Source organism: Platalea leucorodia (genome assembly GCF_965183815.1).
Source record: "Platalea leucorodia genome assembly, chromosome: 4".
Lineage (NCBI taxonomy): Eukaryota > Metazoa > Chordata > Aves > Pelecaniformes > Threskiornithidae > Platalea > Platalea leucorodia.
Window position 1 is genome coordinate 22,150,399 of NC_138826.1, and position 13,545 is coordinate 22,163,943.

Sequence of the window (13,545 nt, forward strand, 5' to 3'; positions counted from 1 at the left end):
TTCATGGTGCGCTTTCCTGTGGTAACGTTGTCGATGGAAGGGATCACAGTGCAGCAGGCAGGATCCCTTGCTGGTTAAATCTCAGGAGGAGCGATCCGATCTCTGGGCTGGGATTCTGCAGCTGCCTTGGGTGTGCCATGTGACAGCTGGCAATCTTGCAGTTCTGGGTGTTATTTAAAAAGTAGCAGTAGACTAGAAATTCATGCTGAGCAATTCAGTAGAGCTAAGAAAGGCACAGTGAATTTTTTGTATGCCTATACGTAAATACATACCCTGAATGTGGGCGAGCCTTGAAATCTTAGTCACAATATAGCAAGTGGTTGAGTCTCTATTTGTACAGAAGAGATGGAGAAGACCTTCCCTGACTTGTCTGGGTGAGTGTAGCCCAGTAGCATCACTCTTCTGTGAAAGAACAGGAACCTTTCCAGGGCATCGCAGGCTGTCCGCATTGCTGCGTGGCCACCACTGGCTACAGTGTGTAAGACAAGCCACAACGCATCTTGGGTAGCTGCAGTTTTAGAAGCTGAAGCAGACTCCATAAGCATATCTTGCAGTGGTGCCCAGCAGTCCAAGTTGCAGCAGACATGCTGGAGTGAGGCATGAGGCACTTCGCAAACGGGTTTGCCGGAACAGAAGTAGGCAGAGCCAGCAATAACTTCCAACTGTTGACTTTAATCACTGTCTTTCTCTGTATTTGAAGGTTGGTGGCTGATAACGCCCACCCAGCTTCTTATGTGAGGAGACAGACTATATGTAGCGAGTGCCTCAGACTGAAAGTGCTACCGAAGTATGACTGAATTAGTATATGAGGCGATGTGAGCACAGCATCTGAGGTGCAAGCGCACCATGAGTAAAGCACTTCTGAAGTGGCTTTAATTTAGCTTGCTCTGGGTACCTGTCACTAGAAATTCACAAGCGCACAGAGACCAGCCCGGCAAACCACCCGACAGTGAGGAAACAAGGAGCTAGGTCTGATCGCAGAGCAATGGTGGAAGGACACTGGGATCTGCAAAAGCCCCATCCTGGCTTCTTTCAGCACAGTATCGTGCAGCTGCTGCTGGCAGCAGCATGAACGGAGATCATCAGTGAGGTAACAGAGGTGACAGCATGTAGTATTTAGTTGCCTGATGAAAATGCAGGAGAATAGCATTAGTGACCTTGGTGGCTAAAAGTGCCAAGCGTGCAGTGCCACTGCTATGAGGTTATTTCCAGGGTAGGTTGGACTGTGGAAGAAGCACAGCCAACTCTTCTGTTGTCTTAATGATAGCATCTTAATGATAGCAGGTATGTGGTGCTTGGTACACTCAGGGTGGGGACTGTGAAATTGTGGGGTTTTTAGACTGCCTTGTGGAAATGGGGTGTTGGTCGCGTATGTACAGCTCTGATGTGTAGATACGCTGGCAGTTAGTTAGCGTTACACACGGTTGTGCAAAGACAACAGGGTGTTTGAGAAGCTGAGAGGAATACAGGGAATAAAGCATGCCAGCAATAGTGCATATGGGGGTCTAGACCTGAGAAAAGGGTGAGTTGTACATGGATTTGCAGATTTGGTGTATATAATGAGGGTGCAGTATGGTGAGTATAGAGTGAGTAACTCTGGATGATAAAGAGAATGGGATATATGCAGTTTACATGTGGGGGTAGATTGTGGTAGTGGGTTGAGTTGGTGTAGTACACACGTATGGTTTGGGCAAAGAAGTGTGTGCATGCCTGCAAACTGGGGTGATTAGGAGGTGAGGTTACAGAGTGCAGAGCAGCGTGAGGGTGCATGGCTGAAATCCTCTAAGTGTAGAGGTGGTGAGGCACACCGAGCTGTGTGAGGGTGAGCTGTCCAGGGCTGTGTGCAGCTGTGACTGGCAGGAGCAGGATTGCTCTGCAGAGCAGCGTGCTGTGCGCTGAGGCTCTGAGCGCTGTGTTGGATTGTGCAACAGGAGTGGAAGGCTATCAAGAGGAAAGTGCTGTGCGCAGGCCTGTGTAAAGTGTGCTGGCGTGGAGCTGGTGCAGAGTGGGAGGGCAGGTGCACTGTGAGGGCTGTGTGCTGGGTGTGGGACAGGGGTGCAGGGCAGGGTGGCAGGGTACCTGTACTGGGGCAGGGGCGCAGTGCCGGGTAGCTGTGCTGGGGCAGGGGCGCAGTGCAGGGTAGTTGTGCCGGGACAGGGGCGCAGTGCCGGGTAGCTGTGCTGGGGCAGGGGCGCAGTGCGGGGTAGCTGTGCCGGCACAGGGGCGCAGTGCAGGATAGTTGTGCTGGGCCAGGGGCGCTGTGCCGGCACAGGGGTGCAGTGGCGGGTAGCTGTGCCGGCACAGGGGCGCAGTGCAGGATAGTTGTGCAGTGGCGAGTAGCTGTGCCGGCACAGGGGTGCAGTGCCGGGTAGCTGTGCTGGGACAGGGGCGCAGTGCGGGGCGCGGGCAGCTGTGCAGCACAGCCTGCCTGGGGGTGTCGGGGAGGGCCGCCGCGGGGGCTGTGCAGGGTACCGGGGTAGGTGTGCCGGCCGCTGGGGCAGGGCCGAGCAGCGCCGTGCGGTGGCGGAGGAGGAGGAGGCGGAGGCGGCGCTGGGCAGGGTCCGGGCTAGGACAGGAGCGCAGCTCAGCAGCGGCCGGGTCCCGTCGGGTCGGTGGGGCCGTGCAGAGCTGAGCTGAGCCGAGCCGCGCCGGCGGGGCCATGCCGTCCTACACGGTGACGGTGGCCACGGGCAGCCAGTGGTTCGCGGGCACCGACGACTACGTGTACCTGAGCCTGGAGGGCACGGCGGGCTGCAGCGAGAGGCACCTCCTGGACAAACCCTTCTACAACGACTTCGAGCGCGGTGCGGTGAGTCCGGCCGGGCGGGGGGAGCCCGCACCCCGCGGTTGCCCGGCCCCCGCCCCGGCGGGGTCCCAGGGGCTCCGCCGCGTACGCGCCGTCGCGCATCGCCCTTCGCGGCGCCTGGGGCCGGACCCGCACGGCCGGGGATGGCGGAGCCTTCTGCCGCACCTCGCCGGCACCCGGGCCCGCCGGAGCGGGACACCGGCACCGCGGTGCCTGCTGCCATCCCCGGCCGCCCATCGCTCACATCCCTGTCCTGAGGGTTAGCCCAGGCTGTGCTAGTCGTGGGGAAAGATGGGGCCCCTTGGTTCTGGCTTACAACGGGCTTTCAGGTTTTATTGTATTTTCCTTACAAATACTAAAAAAAAGTTGTGTGCTTCCTGTTGATAGGTGATGTTTAGGATCACTATTTACTAGTAGTCAGAGCCCTGCTATCTCCAAGGAATTAAATAGAGATAAGAGCATCCAGCGGGAATTATGATGCCTGCCAAGGGAAATGTGTAGGGCAACTTCAATGAAAGCTGGCAAACAGCACGAACATGCAAGTGTGAGAATGAAGCTGGGACTGGGCTATCAGTCATGCTATTCTTTCTAACCTTGATTTCTGCCATGTATTGTGCCCTGTCCTCTCTGTGGTCTTACCACAGTATCCTGGCTATCCATCTGTAATCGCTTATACTCTGAGCACTCTTTTAGAATGGCATTTATTTATCTGCTTAATTTTATTTTATTAATAATTTAAGTTATTTATTTATCTGCCATTGTGAAAATAATAGCTCAGGTAATTTGTTTTTCCCCTCCCAAAATGTGTATTCTATTTGGAAACCCAACACACAGTTTCCAAAAGGTCTGATGAGATTTAAGCAGCTTTGAAAGTTTTAGCAAAGTCCTCCTAAGTCCCTTTGGAAATGAGATCTACCGCTGCATATACAAGTGAGACTTCACTGTCACGGTGCTGCTTTGCCTCTAGGTGTGTTTCTTTAATCACGGGGTTCACAGCCCAAGTTAGGTTTCCAGTCTCTTCTGCATTAGACATCTCATATATGGCTAACAGAAGTCAGCATTTTGAATAAGCGTTGATGGCATGTGTAGATATAGTCCCCGGATATTTATAGCTGATGTTCTGAGGAGATACTCTAGCAAATTCAAGTGTGGGGACTTACCAGCTGCTGCTGTTGAAGTTACTTGCCTTCATGATTAAACATTCATTAGCTTAGAACCTTGTTATCTGGATGTCCCAAATGGACATCCAGTCATTCTTTCTCTCTTAGCCGGTGAACAGTCACATATTTTAAGCAAAGCTTAAGAACATTAACAAGAGAGGTTGAAGAAGACCTCAGATTGTCCTGCAAACTTAGGGTTAGGGTGCTCTTCTAGGAGGGCTGAGCCCTGCCCAGCTGAGGAGATAAGCTCCAGGGTCTCCAGCAATCAGGCAGTTTGCTCTTATCCCTGGGCTACAAAAGAGGGTTTCACTGTCTTTGAGAGGTGGCTGTGATGGAGAGCCTGGTAGTACTCTGAACATCTGATTGGACTGGATCCTGTCACAGGGAGAAAATGCCATGATGTAGGCATTAAGTATATGCTCAGCATCAAGTCTTGAACTGCTGTGGGACCAGGTCCAGCAGGAGCAGAGGTACCTGTGAGCGTTGAACCCCACTGGGTGAGGAAGCAGTGAATGAGGTTTGTGGGTGTTAGTAGCACTACAGCGGAGGATGTGTGCACCTAAAATGAGTACTTACATCTCCTCAGGAAGGTAGCTTTTAGGCATATTTGAAAGTCTTCACCTGAGTCCTAGCGTTTTATATAAAATGCATTGTTAGCTAAGTAAGCTTTCTGAGGCAGGGACTGTCTCTTTTTCTGTCAAACTTGTTTCCAAGTGCAAAGGTTCTTGCCTAAAACCAGATGAGGACTTTTTCTCCTATTCAAATTAATTATTTCTGTTAATCGTTATGTGTTTGATATACAAATATGCAGTCAGTTTTTTCAGCATGTGAGAATAACTCTGTGTTCCATAAAGTGCCTGGCTCATTGGACACTTGCAGTACGCTGTGCTAAGTTTTGTTGTTGAGGATGTTTTCTTGGGGAGTGCAGTGTGTTTCTCCAGGCACCTGTTCAGTAACATTGTGCCCAAAACACTGTGAGTCTTACTAATACGTTGTGCAAAGACAGAAGGAAAGAAAAGAAAAATACCAATAGGGAACCAAAAAAACAAAACTGAAGCTGGCGAAAAGACTTTCAAGTTGGTTGGTTTGGAAAATGCAGCAACTGCTCTCACAGTTCTGCCTTTAGTGTTTCTTTCAATAGCATCTCTATAATTTTCTTTTTCTGCAAAGCAATTCAGTTGTGAACACATTTGCAAAAAAAAATGCACTTTTTCAGTGGATGACCAGAATTTCACAGTATTATCTTGTAAGGGTTCGTCTGCTTTCCAGTGTCTTTTCTAAATGTTGGGCGAGGCTCAGTAGTTCCATTATCCTGGTAAAAAGTCTTCATTTGAATTAATGCAAATTGTGCGTATTACTAGATATGAAGAATGAGGGCTTGGGGCAGCTCTGAGTAGGAGATTTGTATGACAAATGTTGATTGAGGGAAACGGACATGGAAAAACCCGAAGGGACTTGCACAATGGTAGCTCAGTTGTAGTTTTTGTCTGACGTACTCCAAGTACTGGACACAGGCGATGTAGAAAGCCATAGCTGCTTTTCTTTACTCAGTGTCTTTTGAGTAAGTTCCTGTTGGTGCTGAGCGATTTCAAAGCAAGTGTTACGGTGTCACTCGGTTCTCTGTTTTCTTCCTGTTACCTCTTCATCTGCTTTTTGCTTTTGTTGAAAGAAACTCACTCACAAGTATTTCCAGAAGGGAAATACGGTTCTCTCCACTTAGAGCTTTGTGCTTATAGAAAGAGGGGTTGTCTGTGTCGTCCTTTTTGCAATATTAGGCTAGTCAGTAGGAGTCTCTCCTCAAAAAGAAAGAGCTTAGGTTTTGCGTGAGATTAAATTGCTTGAACAGGATGCTACAGGAGTTGGACAGTCCAATAGTCTTCATTAATTCTGTTCTCTCACTCTGAAATCAAACTGTGTAAAAAGTCCTGGCATCTCTGGCTCACCATGCAGTCATCAGGGATGCCATGTGTTCACCAGGAGACCTCATACAAATGCCATGGAAACCTTGAGCAATCAACTGTCAATTCTTACCTGGACCTTGTACCATTTTTGTAACCCGACACACCTTTACTGAATTAGCAAAACTGTCATCTCAGGTGAGCCCATGGTGTTGCTGGCTTGGAGGCAGTGAAAGCTGGGTGAGACATCAGGAGGGAACCCTTACTTTCAGAAGTGCCATTAAAATGGGAACTATGATGGTCATAAAAAGATTAAAAACCTTCAGGAACATTTAGGCTAATTGAATGTCCTTTTTGCATTACATAAACAGTGACTTGTGCAACTATTTTAGGGCCCTTGTAATATCAGCAAAGAGATTGCTACCAGAGGAATGAGTTTCTTCCAAAGATTGGCTGCCAATGTGACATTTCTATCAACTCTTTGGGTCTGAGTCACATTGCTCTTTAATTTAAATCTTAGATGTGTGTATATATATATATATAGGTGTGACATCATAAGAACTATAGAAATATATACGTGGAAATGAGGATTTTTTAAGAATGAAATTGTTAGCTGAACCTTTAAAGGAGATGAAATAAAAAAAGTATAGTCAGGTAGCTTGGGCAACAAGGAGCTGATGAGAAAATACGACTAATTTCAGACTTTCTGTGCCATACTAATCACTTGACAGCGATGGGTTTTCATGAGGACTTGAGCTAGAAATAATGCAGTATGTTTCCCCTATTCAGGGAAACTGGTTACCTTATTCTTCCTCTGTACATGACTAGCCCTGGAACTGGAAATGAGTCAGAAGATGGAGCATAAAAATCCCAAGTAGCTGAATACAAAGCAAATCTGATCCAGATGAAGTTTATAATTTGCTTCTGCAGGTTATTGCATTAGTTTCTACATGTTTAAATTCCCTTTATAGTGAGGAACACAAATGGGTAATAATTCACATATAGGTTTGTGGATTTGTTTGGACTGTGTCTCTGCAAGATGGCTACTTCCAGCTCCTGACTGCCGAATGCAACAAGATCATGGTAAAATTGAAAGAGAGAATTCATTTTGTGTTGTAATTGCATGAAGAGGTGCACAAGCAGGAAGTGGCTGAGTTTGAGATACATGGTATGACAGCCTGTGACGAGGGACTCTTTTGCGAAGTGCCATCTGGTCTGGGGAAGACATACGAAATTGCAGAAGTACTGACTCAGTGCAAAACCTGAGCCTGGTAAAAAGTTTATTCACACTGTTTTTACTGGGAAAACCAGGAGCTGGAGGGAAATGAACATGAAGTAGAAATGGTTCAAGTGCTGCCTATTTTTGGAAAGAAGATATGAAGATTGGGAAACAATCTGAGCATGTTATCCACGTTTTCTAGCCATCATCCAGAATTCTTTGTGTCGACTGACAAGAGTGAACCTGAGAATATTGGACGTGGGGTGATAGGCAAAGATCAAGGTGGTGTTTGAAACCAGTATTGTGGGAGGGAGGAATCTCCATTCACTTAGCCAGGGGCACAGGGGTATGTCCTACAGTCACTGACTGTCATGGCTGTGGCTCAAGGCACTATTAATGTGATTTCTGAGAAAAGCCACTCACAATTTTTAAGTCTTCACAGCTGGTTCAAAATCATGGATCATCAAGGGAGTGATCCTTTTAGCTGTTCTGAGATGGGGGGGGGGGGGGGGGGGGAGAGGGCTGTAGAGTCAGGAACATAAACTTTCAAAAAAATGTTTAAAATTAGTTTATTTATTGGCTCTACAGAAAGAACTATTTCTTCTGTGCTATGGAGATGCAAGGAAAAGTGACAAGCTTCATTTTGATATGCTGGTTGAAATCTCAACTCTGATTTTCATCTCTCAGCTCACATCCTAGCAGACAGACGCTGTCATCCCAAGCTTGCCAAGGACTGCCATGCTATTTGTGAAGCAGTTTGTTATCACCTGGTGTGTATGGGTGTGCTATTGACATAAACATTGCAAATTTTTATTTAAGACACAATGGGCTTCCTTTTTAAAATAAACAGTTCAATGTCTTTTGCTTTAATAGGCATGGGGAGAATGTAGCTCAGACTAAGATTAATCTGTTAAGTCTCAGCAAATCTAAATAAGCACCGTCCATACCCATTTTAAATATTTGAGCCTAAAATTAAATTAGGCTGCATATTAGAAGAAATTCCAATATCCTTGTTAGTACGAAACAGCCTCATATGAGTTGCAGTGTAGCAATCATGGCCTGGCAGTTCCAAAGTTGATTGAAGAACATCTTTGGGGAAAGACAGGCAAGGACAATGTTTCATTGCAGGATGGACTCCAAAGCCTGAAGGGTTTTTTATTTTACTCTGGCTTCTATGAGTCAATTAGATGTGACAAACTTTGACAGCTAGTATTTTTATGTAATGGGTTATGAGAGAACTGAGGTCTGTCGTCCCAAACTTGGGTGGACAGATAGATGTCTTCATCCCAAAGTGATCATCACAGCTGGTAATTCATGGATAGCTCATAGAAAAGGGTACTTTGCATCAGTAATGTGGGAAACTTGGGTTAAAATGGGAGACAAAGGGATGTCAAGGGATCCTTCTTATGTTTGATCTTCCAATCATGTGGGTGCAAGTTGCTATGAATCTTTCTTTTATAACAGTTGAAATAATAAGTGCCATCTGGAGGCACTTAATTTTTTTTTTTTTTCCTTTCTCCTGTCTGGAATTTAATCTTTCTTCAGTTTTCAGTTTTGGTCCTTGTGCCTTTCCCTAGCAAGAAAGACAGTAACAGTGGTCATATATCAAATGCCTGGGGAAGGCTAAGAAAGTGCTCCTGAAAAGAACAAGCAGAGTGTGGTTTCTAGGTCAGGACCCAAATGACAAAGCTCACACAGGCAAGTGAGTCTCCACAGGCACTGCAGCATGTCGATGCAGTACCTCAGCCTTTTGATCTCAGCAGCTGGTTGGCTTCTGAGATTGTTTGCTGTGTTGAGAAAATCCACAAGAGAATGAAGTCTCTACTTATAATCACATGAAGCTTAGCAGGATCATCTGAGCAGAGGAGGCTTTGGCTGCTGCTTCCATAGTTGCCATAGCCAATTCCGCTTTATTACGATGAGCACTTGGCTACTCCCATTTGCCCTAAGCTGTTTAGTCTTGGAAAGTGAGACTCAATTCCTGTTCCCCTGAATTGCCTAGTACTACATGGTGTCTTACTGGTCATATTTGAAATTTCTTCCTATGCTGGCATTGCCTAATAGTGCAAGTGCCACCAGAAATTTGCTGGGTGCTGTCTCCACATGCAGTAAGAAACTGCATGCATCCCTGAGAAGTTAGCCTCATGAGGGGAGTGAAGTACCCATCTTTGGGATACGTGTTCACTGTCCTAAATCTGTTAGGCAATTTAGCAAGGCACTTGAGTCAGCATTCATAACAGCCGCTGTGCTGAGTGGGGGGTGCTTATCATGGGCAAGAAGTGCTGAGGGGAGCACCTTGTCCACAACTGTCCTCGCAGGCCTGGCCGTGTAGCTGCGGCACTGAAAGCAGTGTTGTGGGAGAGGCAATTTACACAGTGAACTGGTGCCTGACCTTGGTGGCTGAAGTCATCTTGTTGTGTCTAGATGGCTAGCTCTCTTTGGCCTTCCGTGCGGCCGCTTACCACACCTCAGTAGCTAGAGCACTTAGCAGCTAAGGTCTGCCGATTACATGTGCTCACAGATACACTCCTGGTGGGCCAAGTGGCTCCACATCCATTTTAAGCCATCTGATGGTGAAGCCTGGAGAGGAGGCCAAATCATATATGTGGGCTGAGAACAGGCCTTCCACATGGAAGAAATGCTGAGCTTGGTAGTCGCAGCCATTGTAATTCAAACAGAAGGAGGTGAAAATGTTCACTGGTACTTCTTTTGTCACCCTGCTGCAGCATTCATCAAGAAAGGGAAAGCGTGGTATTCAGTCGCTTCCTCAGCCCGCCCAGGTTCAGAGCTGCAGCCCTTGCACCTCAGCAAAGCTTGGTGTAGAGGTAGCACCAGGACTGGTCTGCTCCTCACCTGAATCAGTGCACGGCCAATAACTCAAGGTTTCAGGGGCCTGTCCCTGTATGCCCCTGATGAGGGCACTCCTGAAGGAGCAGGTAAGGGTGGTCCTAGCCTTCAGTACCAGCTCAGTGCAAAGACCCTGTGACCAGACACTCAGCATGGGAAAGGACTAAACAGACTAGCTACTGTGCAAGTCTGGTCTGAGGTCCCTCCATGCTGCAGGAGTCAGGCCTTTGAGTTAACTCCAAACTGAGGAAAGAGCTAAACCACGTTTCCACATGCTGGCCTGCTTTTTGTGAAAGAATGAAAGAATGGAGTGCCTCCAGAGCTTGATGCAGTTCTTATGAACCTTGTTTTCAGTTAGCTACGTGAATTCCTTTGTATGTCTGGCCTGTACAAACACAAAATATATCATTGTCCAAATCTAAGCTGTACAAACATAAAATGTACCATTGTCCTCATTTTAAAAATGGAGAACTGAAGAAGACCGGCCACAGGAAGCACAAGACAAAGGGGATTTAGGTGATCTGGATACTGTCCTTAGTCTGAAGCACATATGACTAATACACACAGGTCTTTAGATTCCTACTCCAATGTGTTAATGTCATGATCTTCTTTCCACTCCAGTTGCATTAATAGATGTGCCTTAGCAATACCTCTTTCAGCTATTGCCAGGAGAGCAGTAAATGATTTCATGGTCTGCATGTTTTCCTCAGACTTGCAAATATTTCAAGGAGTAATATCATTTTTAGGTTGCATACCAAGATGTTTTGCCGTTTCTGGAGTGTTTTGCATGTTCTTGTTCTTTTATTCATCTTTCTGTTGCATTGCAGTCCAATAATAGATCTTCCTTTTCTCACCCACCAGAAGCTGGAAAGTTCTCTTGCACCCATGCCATATCAGGAAAGGCCAGGTACACTTGTGTAGTGCTGGTTGCGCTTCCTGCATGTGCAGTGGATCATTGACTGTATTCTGCTCTGTAGGTTGACTCCTATGATGTGACTGTGGAAGAAGACCTTGGAGAAATTCAGCTAATAAAAATTGAGAAACGAAAATATTGGTACCAGGATGACTGGTACCTTAAGTATATCACTGTAAAAACGCCAATAGGTGACTATTTGGAGTTCCCATGTTACCGTTGGATTACAGATGAAAAAGAGATTGTCCTTCGAGATGGAAGAGGTGAGAGCCATAAGAAACCTGATTTTCTGCAGAACATCCAGAATTCTTCCACCTCTCCTTCCCCTTTCCCCATGTACCTCCCAATCTTCTCGCTCACACTGAGACTCACTGCCCATCCCCTTCTGCATCCTAGGCAATGAGCTTTCCCTGCTGACTAGGACTGCTTTCTGAACAGTTTGTTGGTCTGGGCACTGGCAGTTGAGTTGGATATTTTTGGAAGCACATGCAAGGAAGAGTCCTTACGCTGGCTTGTCACACTGGTCTTGAATTTGAAGGCTGACCCTAATGCCAAATTTTTGTCTGCTCCACATCTCTGTTGCTGGAAACCCTTTTGATCTAATTAGAATTAGTGTCCTGTCTTTGTTTCATACTAAGCCCCTAAGTGGCCCATGATTAATTGCCTGTAAATTGTCTTGTTTTCTTGAGAGTGAAATAAAATTCCAAAGTAGGCTGCTCAGCAGGTGCAAGGACTGACTTGAAACAGCAGCTTCACTTTTCACCCCTTCTTTTTGCATGCTGTCAAGTCCAGGAGAAGGCAGGGTGAGAAGAATAGGACTGCTGCAAGTAGTGGTGACCAACCGAGAAAAGTGTTACAGCACTTCTGTGCTCTGTTTGGAGTGGCCTGTTGGACCTGAAACTTGTGTTTTAACTGGCTCTGACTACCTACTTGCTGTGATCAGGGTTGGGGCAGACATTTGTCACTGATGTTTGCACGTTCCCCTCTGTGCTTCCTAGGGCAGGTTGGCTGCTGTATTGGTCTTCAGCACAAGTGCCTGAAAACAGCTGAAAAAATATATGAGCTGATAAAAAAATGTTTATCTTCCCATTAAGTTTTTGGCTACTTCTGACTGAGGAATGTTGCCTTTTGTCCTATATCACAACTATGCGTCAGTTTATTTTTGGTCTCCAGGGGGACTTTCCATTTTTCATAGTGTGATTTATAACAACTGTAACACTTCCATAGAAAGCAGCTCTGCGTGGCTTTCAGATTATGGTGAGGTAAAGGACAAAAGCAAGTGAAACCCTACTGGTAACTTGAACACAACCAGCTGGAAACCGCTAGACATATATGTTATTAATTGTATTACCTCTGATATTTCCAATTCCAATCCCCAAACAGCTATTTCCATGAAACTCCTGCTGGCTTTATCTGCCTTTCCGTTTGTGTACGTAAAGTGAGTCACGTACCTTGCCCTTTCTCTGATCACTGAGGAAGTCTCTGTGTTGTTTAATAGTATAGTGTAGAAGAGCAAGCTGTCCGGAAATGAAGCTTCACTGGTTTTTCTTTCTGCTCTCATGATAAGAAGATAGGATTATTGCCCCAAGCTGACAGGGGAGAGCACAGCTCAAAGAGAGAGGATAAGAGATGTTTCCTGGAGATGTTTTTCAGCAGAGAACATTAGCTGGAACAATGTTGTGATTGCTCTTATTGACAAAAATTTCCTTAGATACTGAAATGTAAAATTAATTCCCATGACCCTATTCAGACCATTTAACACTAGATATGTACAGCAAGTGCCTACACTAGGAATCCAGGTTTTGTGTGCAGTTGAGACAGATGTTCCTAGCTTGAGCTAATTGTCCCTTGGAGGCACCAAGTTAGGAGCTTATCTCCTTCCACAGTTTCTCTAGGGACCTGTGTTTCTACTCAAGGTACTAAATTGGATCATGTAAGCATTTCCCACAGAAACTTTGTAAAGGTATAGATCAGAAATTTGAAGGTTTGGAAACTTTGCTCTACTTCTCAAGACCTGGGCAGTGATAGGTAGAGGAACCTCATAACCCTGTCTCTTTCCCCTGTTACACAGCAAAGCTCCCCCGGGATGACAAGACCCAGATTCTCAAGCAGCACAGGCGCAAAGAGCTCGAGACCCGTCAAAAAATGTACCGGTGAGTTTCCCATAGCTCCCCAGAAGGTCCAGGGCCTGTTCTCATCAGGTCAGAGTTTGGCAGAGTATGTTCAGATTATCATATTGCTCCAATTACTGGTCTGCTGGATAAGAGAAAGCATAAGTTGCCATGTTGGCCATATCTGTTCTTTACTTAGATGGAATTCACTGTAAGTGATGATCATCCTGGTGCAAGTGGCATTACTATATACATGAACACCAGACAAGCCTCTCTGGAAGCCTTAAGTGGGAATTCAGTGGTACAGTCTCTGTGTGGGCCCTCTGGCACACAGTTGTTCTTTCAAGGAAGATTTGAAGGCAGATTTCATTTGCCTTTTACAAGCAGTACTCCAGTTTCGGAACATGATCTGAACATGTCAGCTCTTACCAGAGATTTTTGGCTGCTGCAGCAAGCTAATTTTAGTTGTTTCCTGCACCAGGGTGCAGTGGAAGATCCAGCCCTGTTTGAGTGGACTGGAATGTGCTATCAGAACACAGTTGTGATACTCACCTTTATACCGTCATAAACATTTTTTCCTAATCAAGGTCC

At 46.2% G+C, this 13,545-nt stretch overlaps 1 protein-coding gene across 1 annotated transcript in view; it reads left to right on the forward strand.

The window, feature by feature from the left end:
• Positions 1-2,557: 2,557 nt before the first annotated feature.
• ALOX5 (arachidonate 5-lipoxygenase) overlaps positions 2,558-13,545 on the forward strand; it is a 32,213-nt gene continuing 21,225 nt past the window's right edge. The window contains exons 1-3 of the mRNA XM_082308757.1: positions 2,558-2,809; positions 10,908-11,106; positions 12,915-12,996. Coding sequence (XP_082164883.1) covers positions 2,660-2,809; positions 10,908-11,106; positions 12,915-12,996 — 431 coding nt within the window. The 5' untranslated portion in view covers positions 2,558-2,659. The remainder of the gene's footprint in view (positions 2,810-10,907; positions 11,107-12,914; positions 12,997-13,545) is intronic.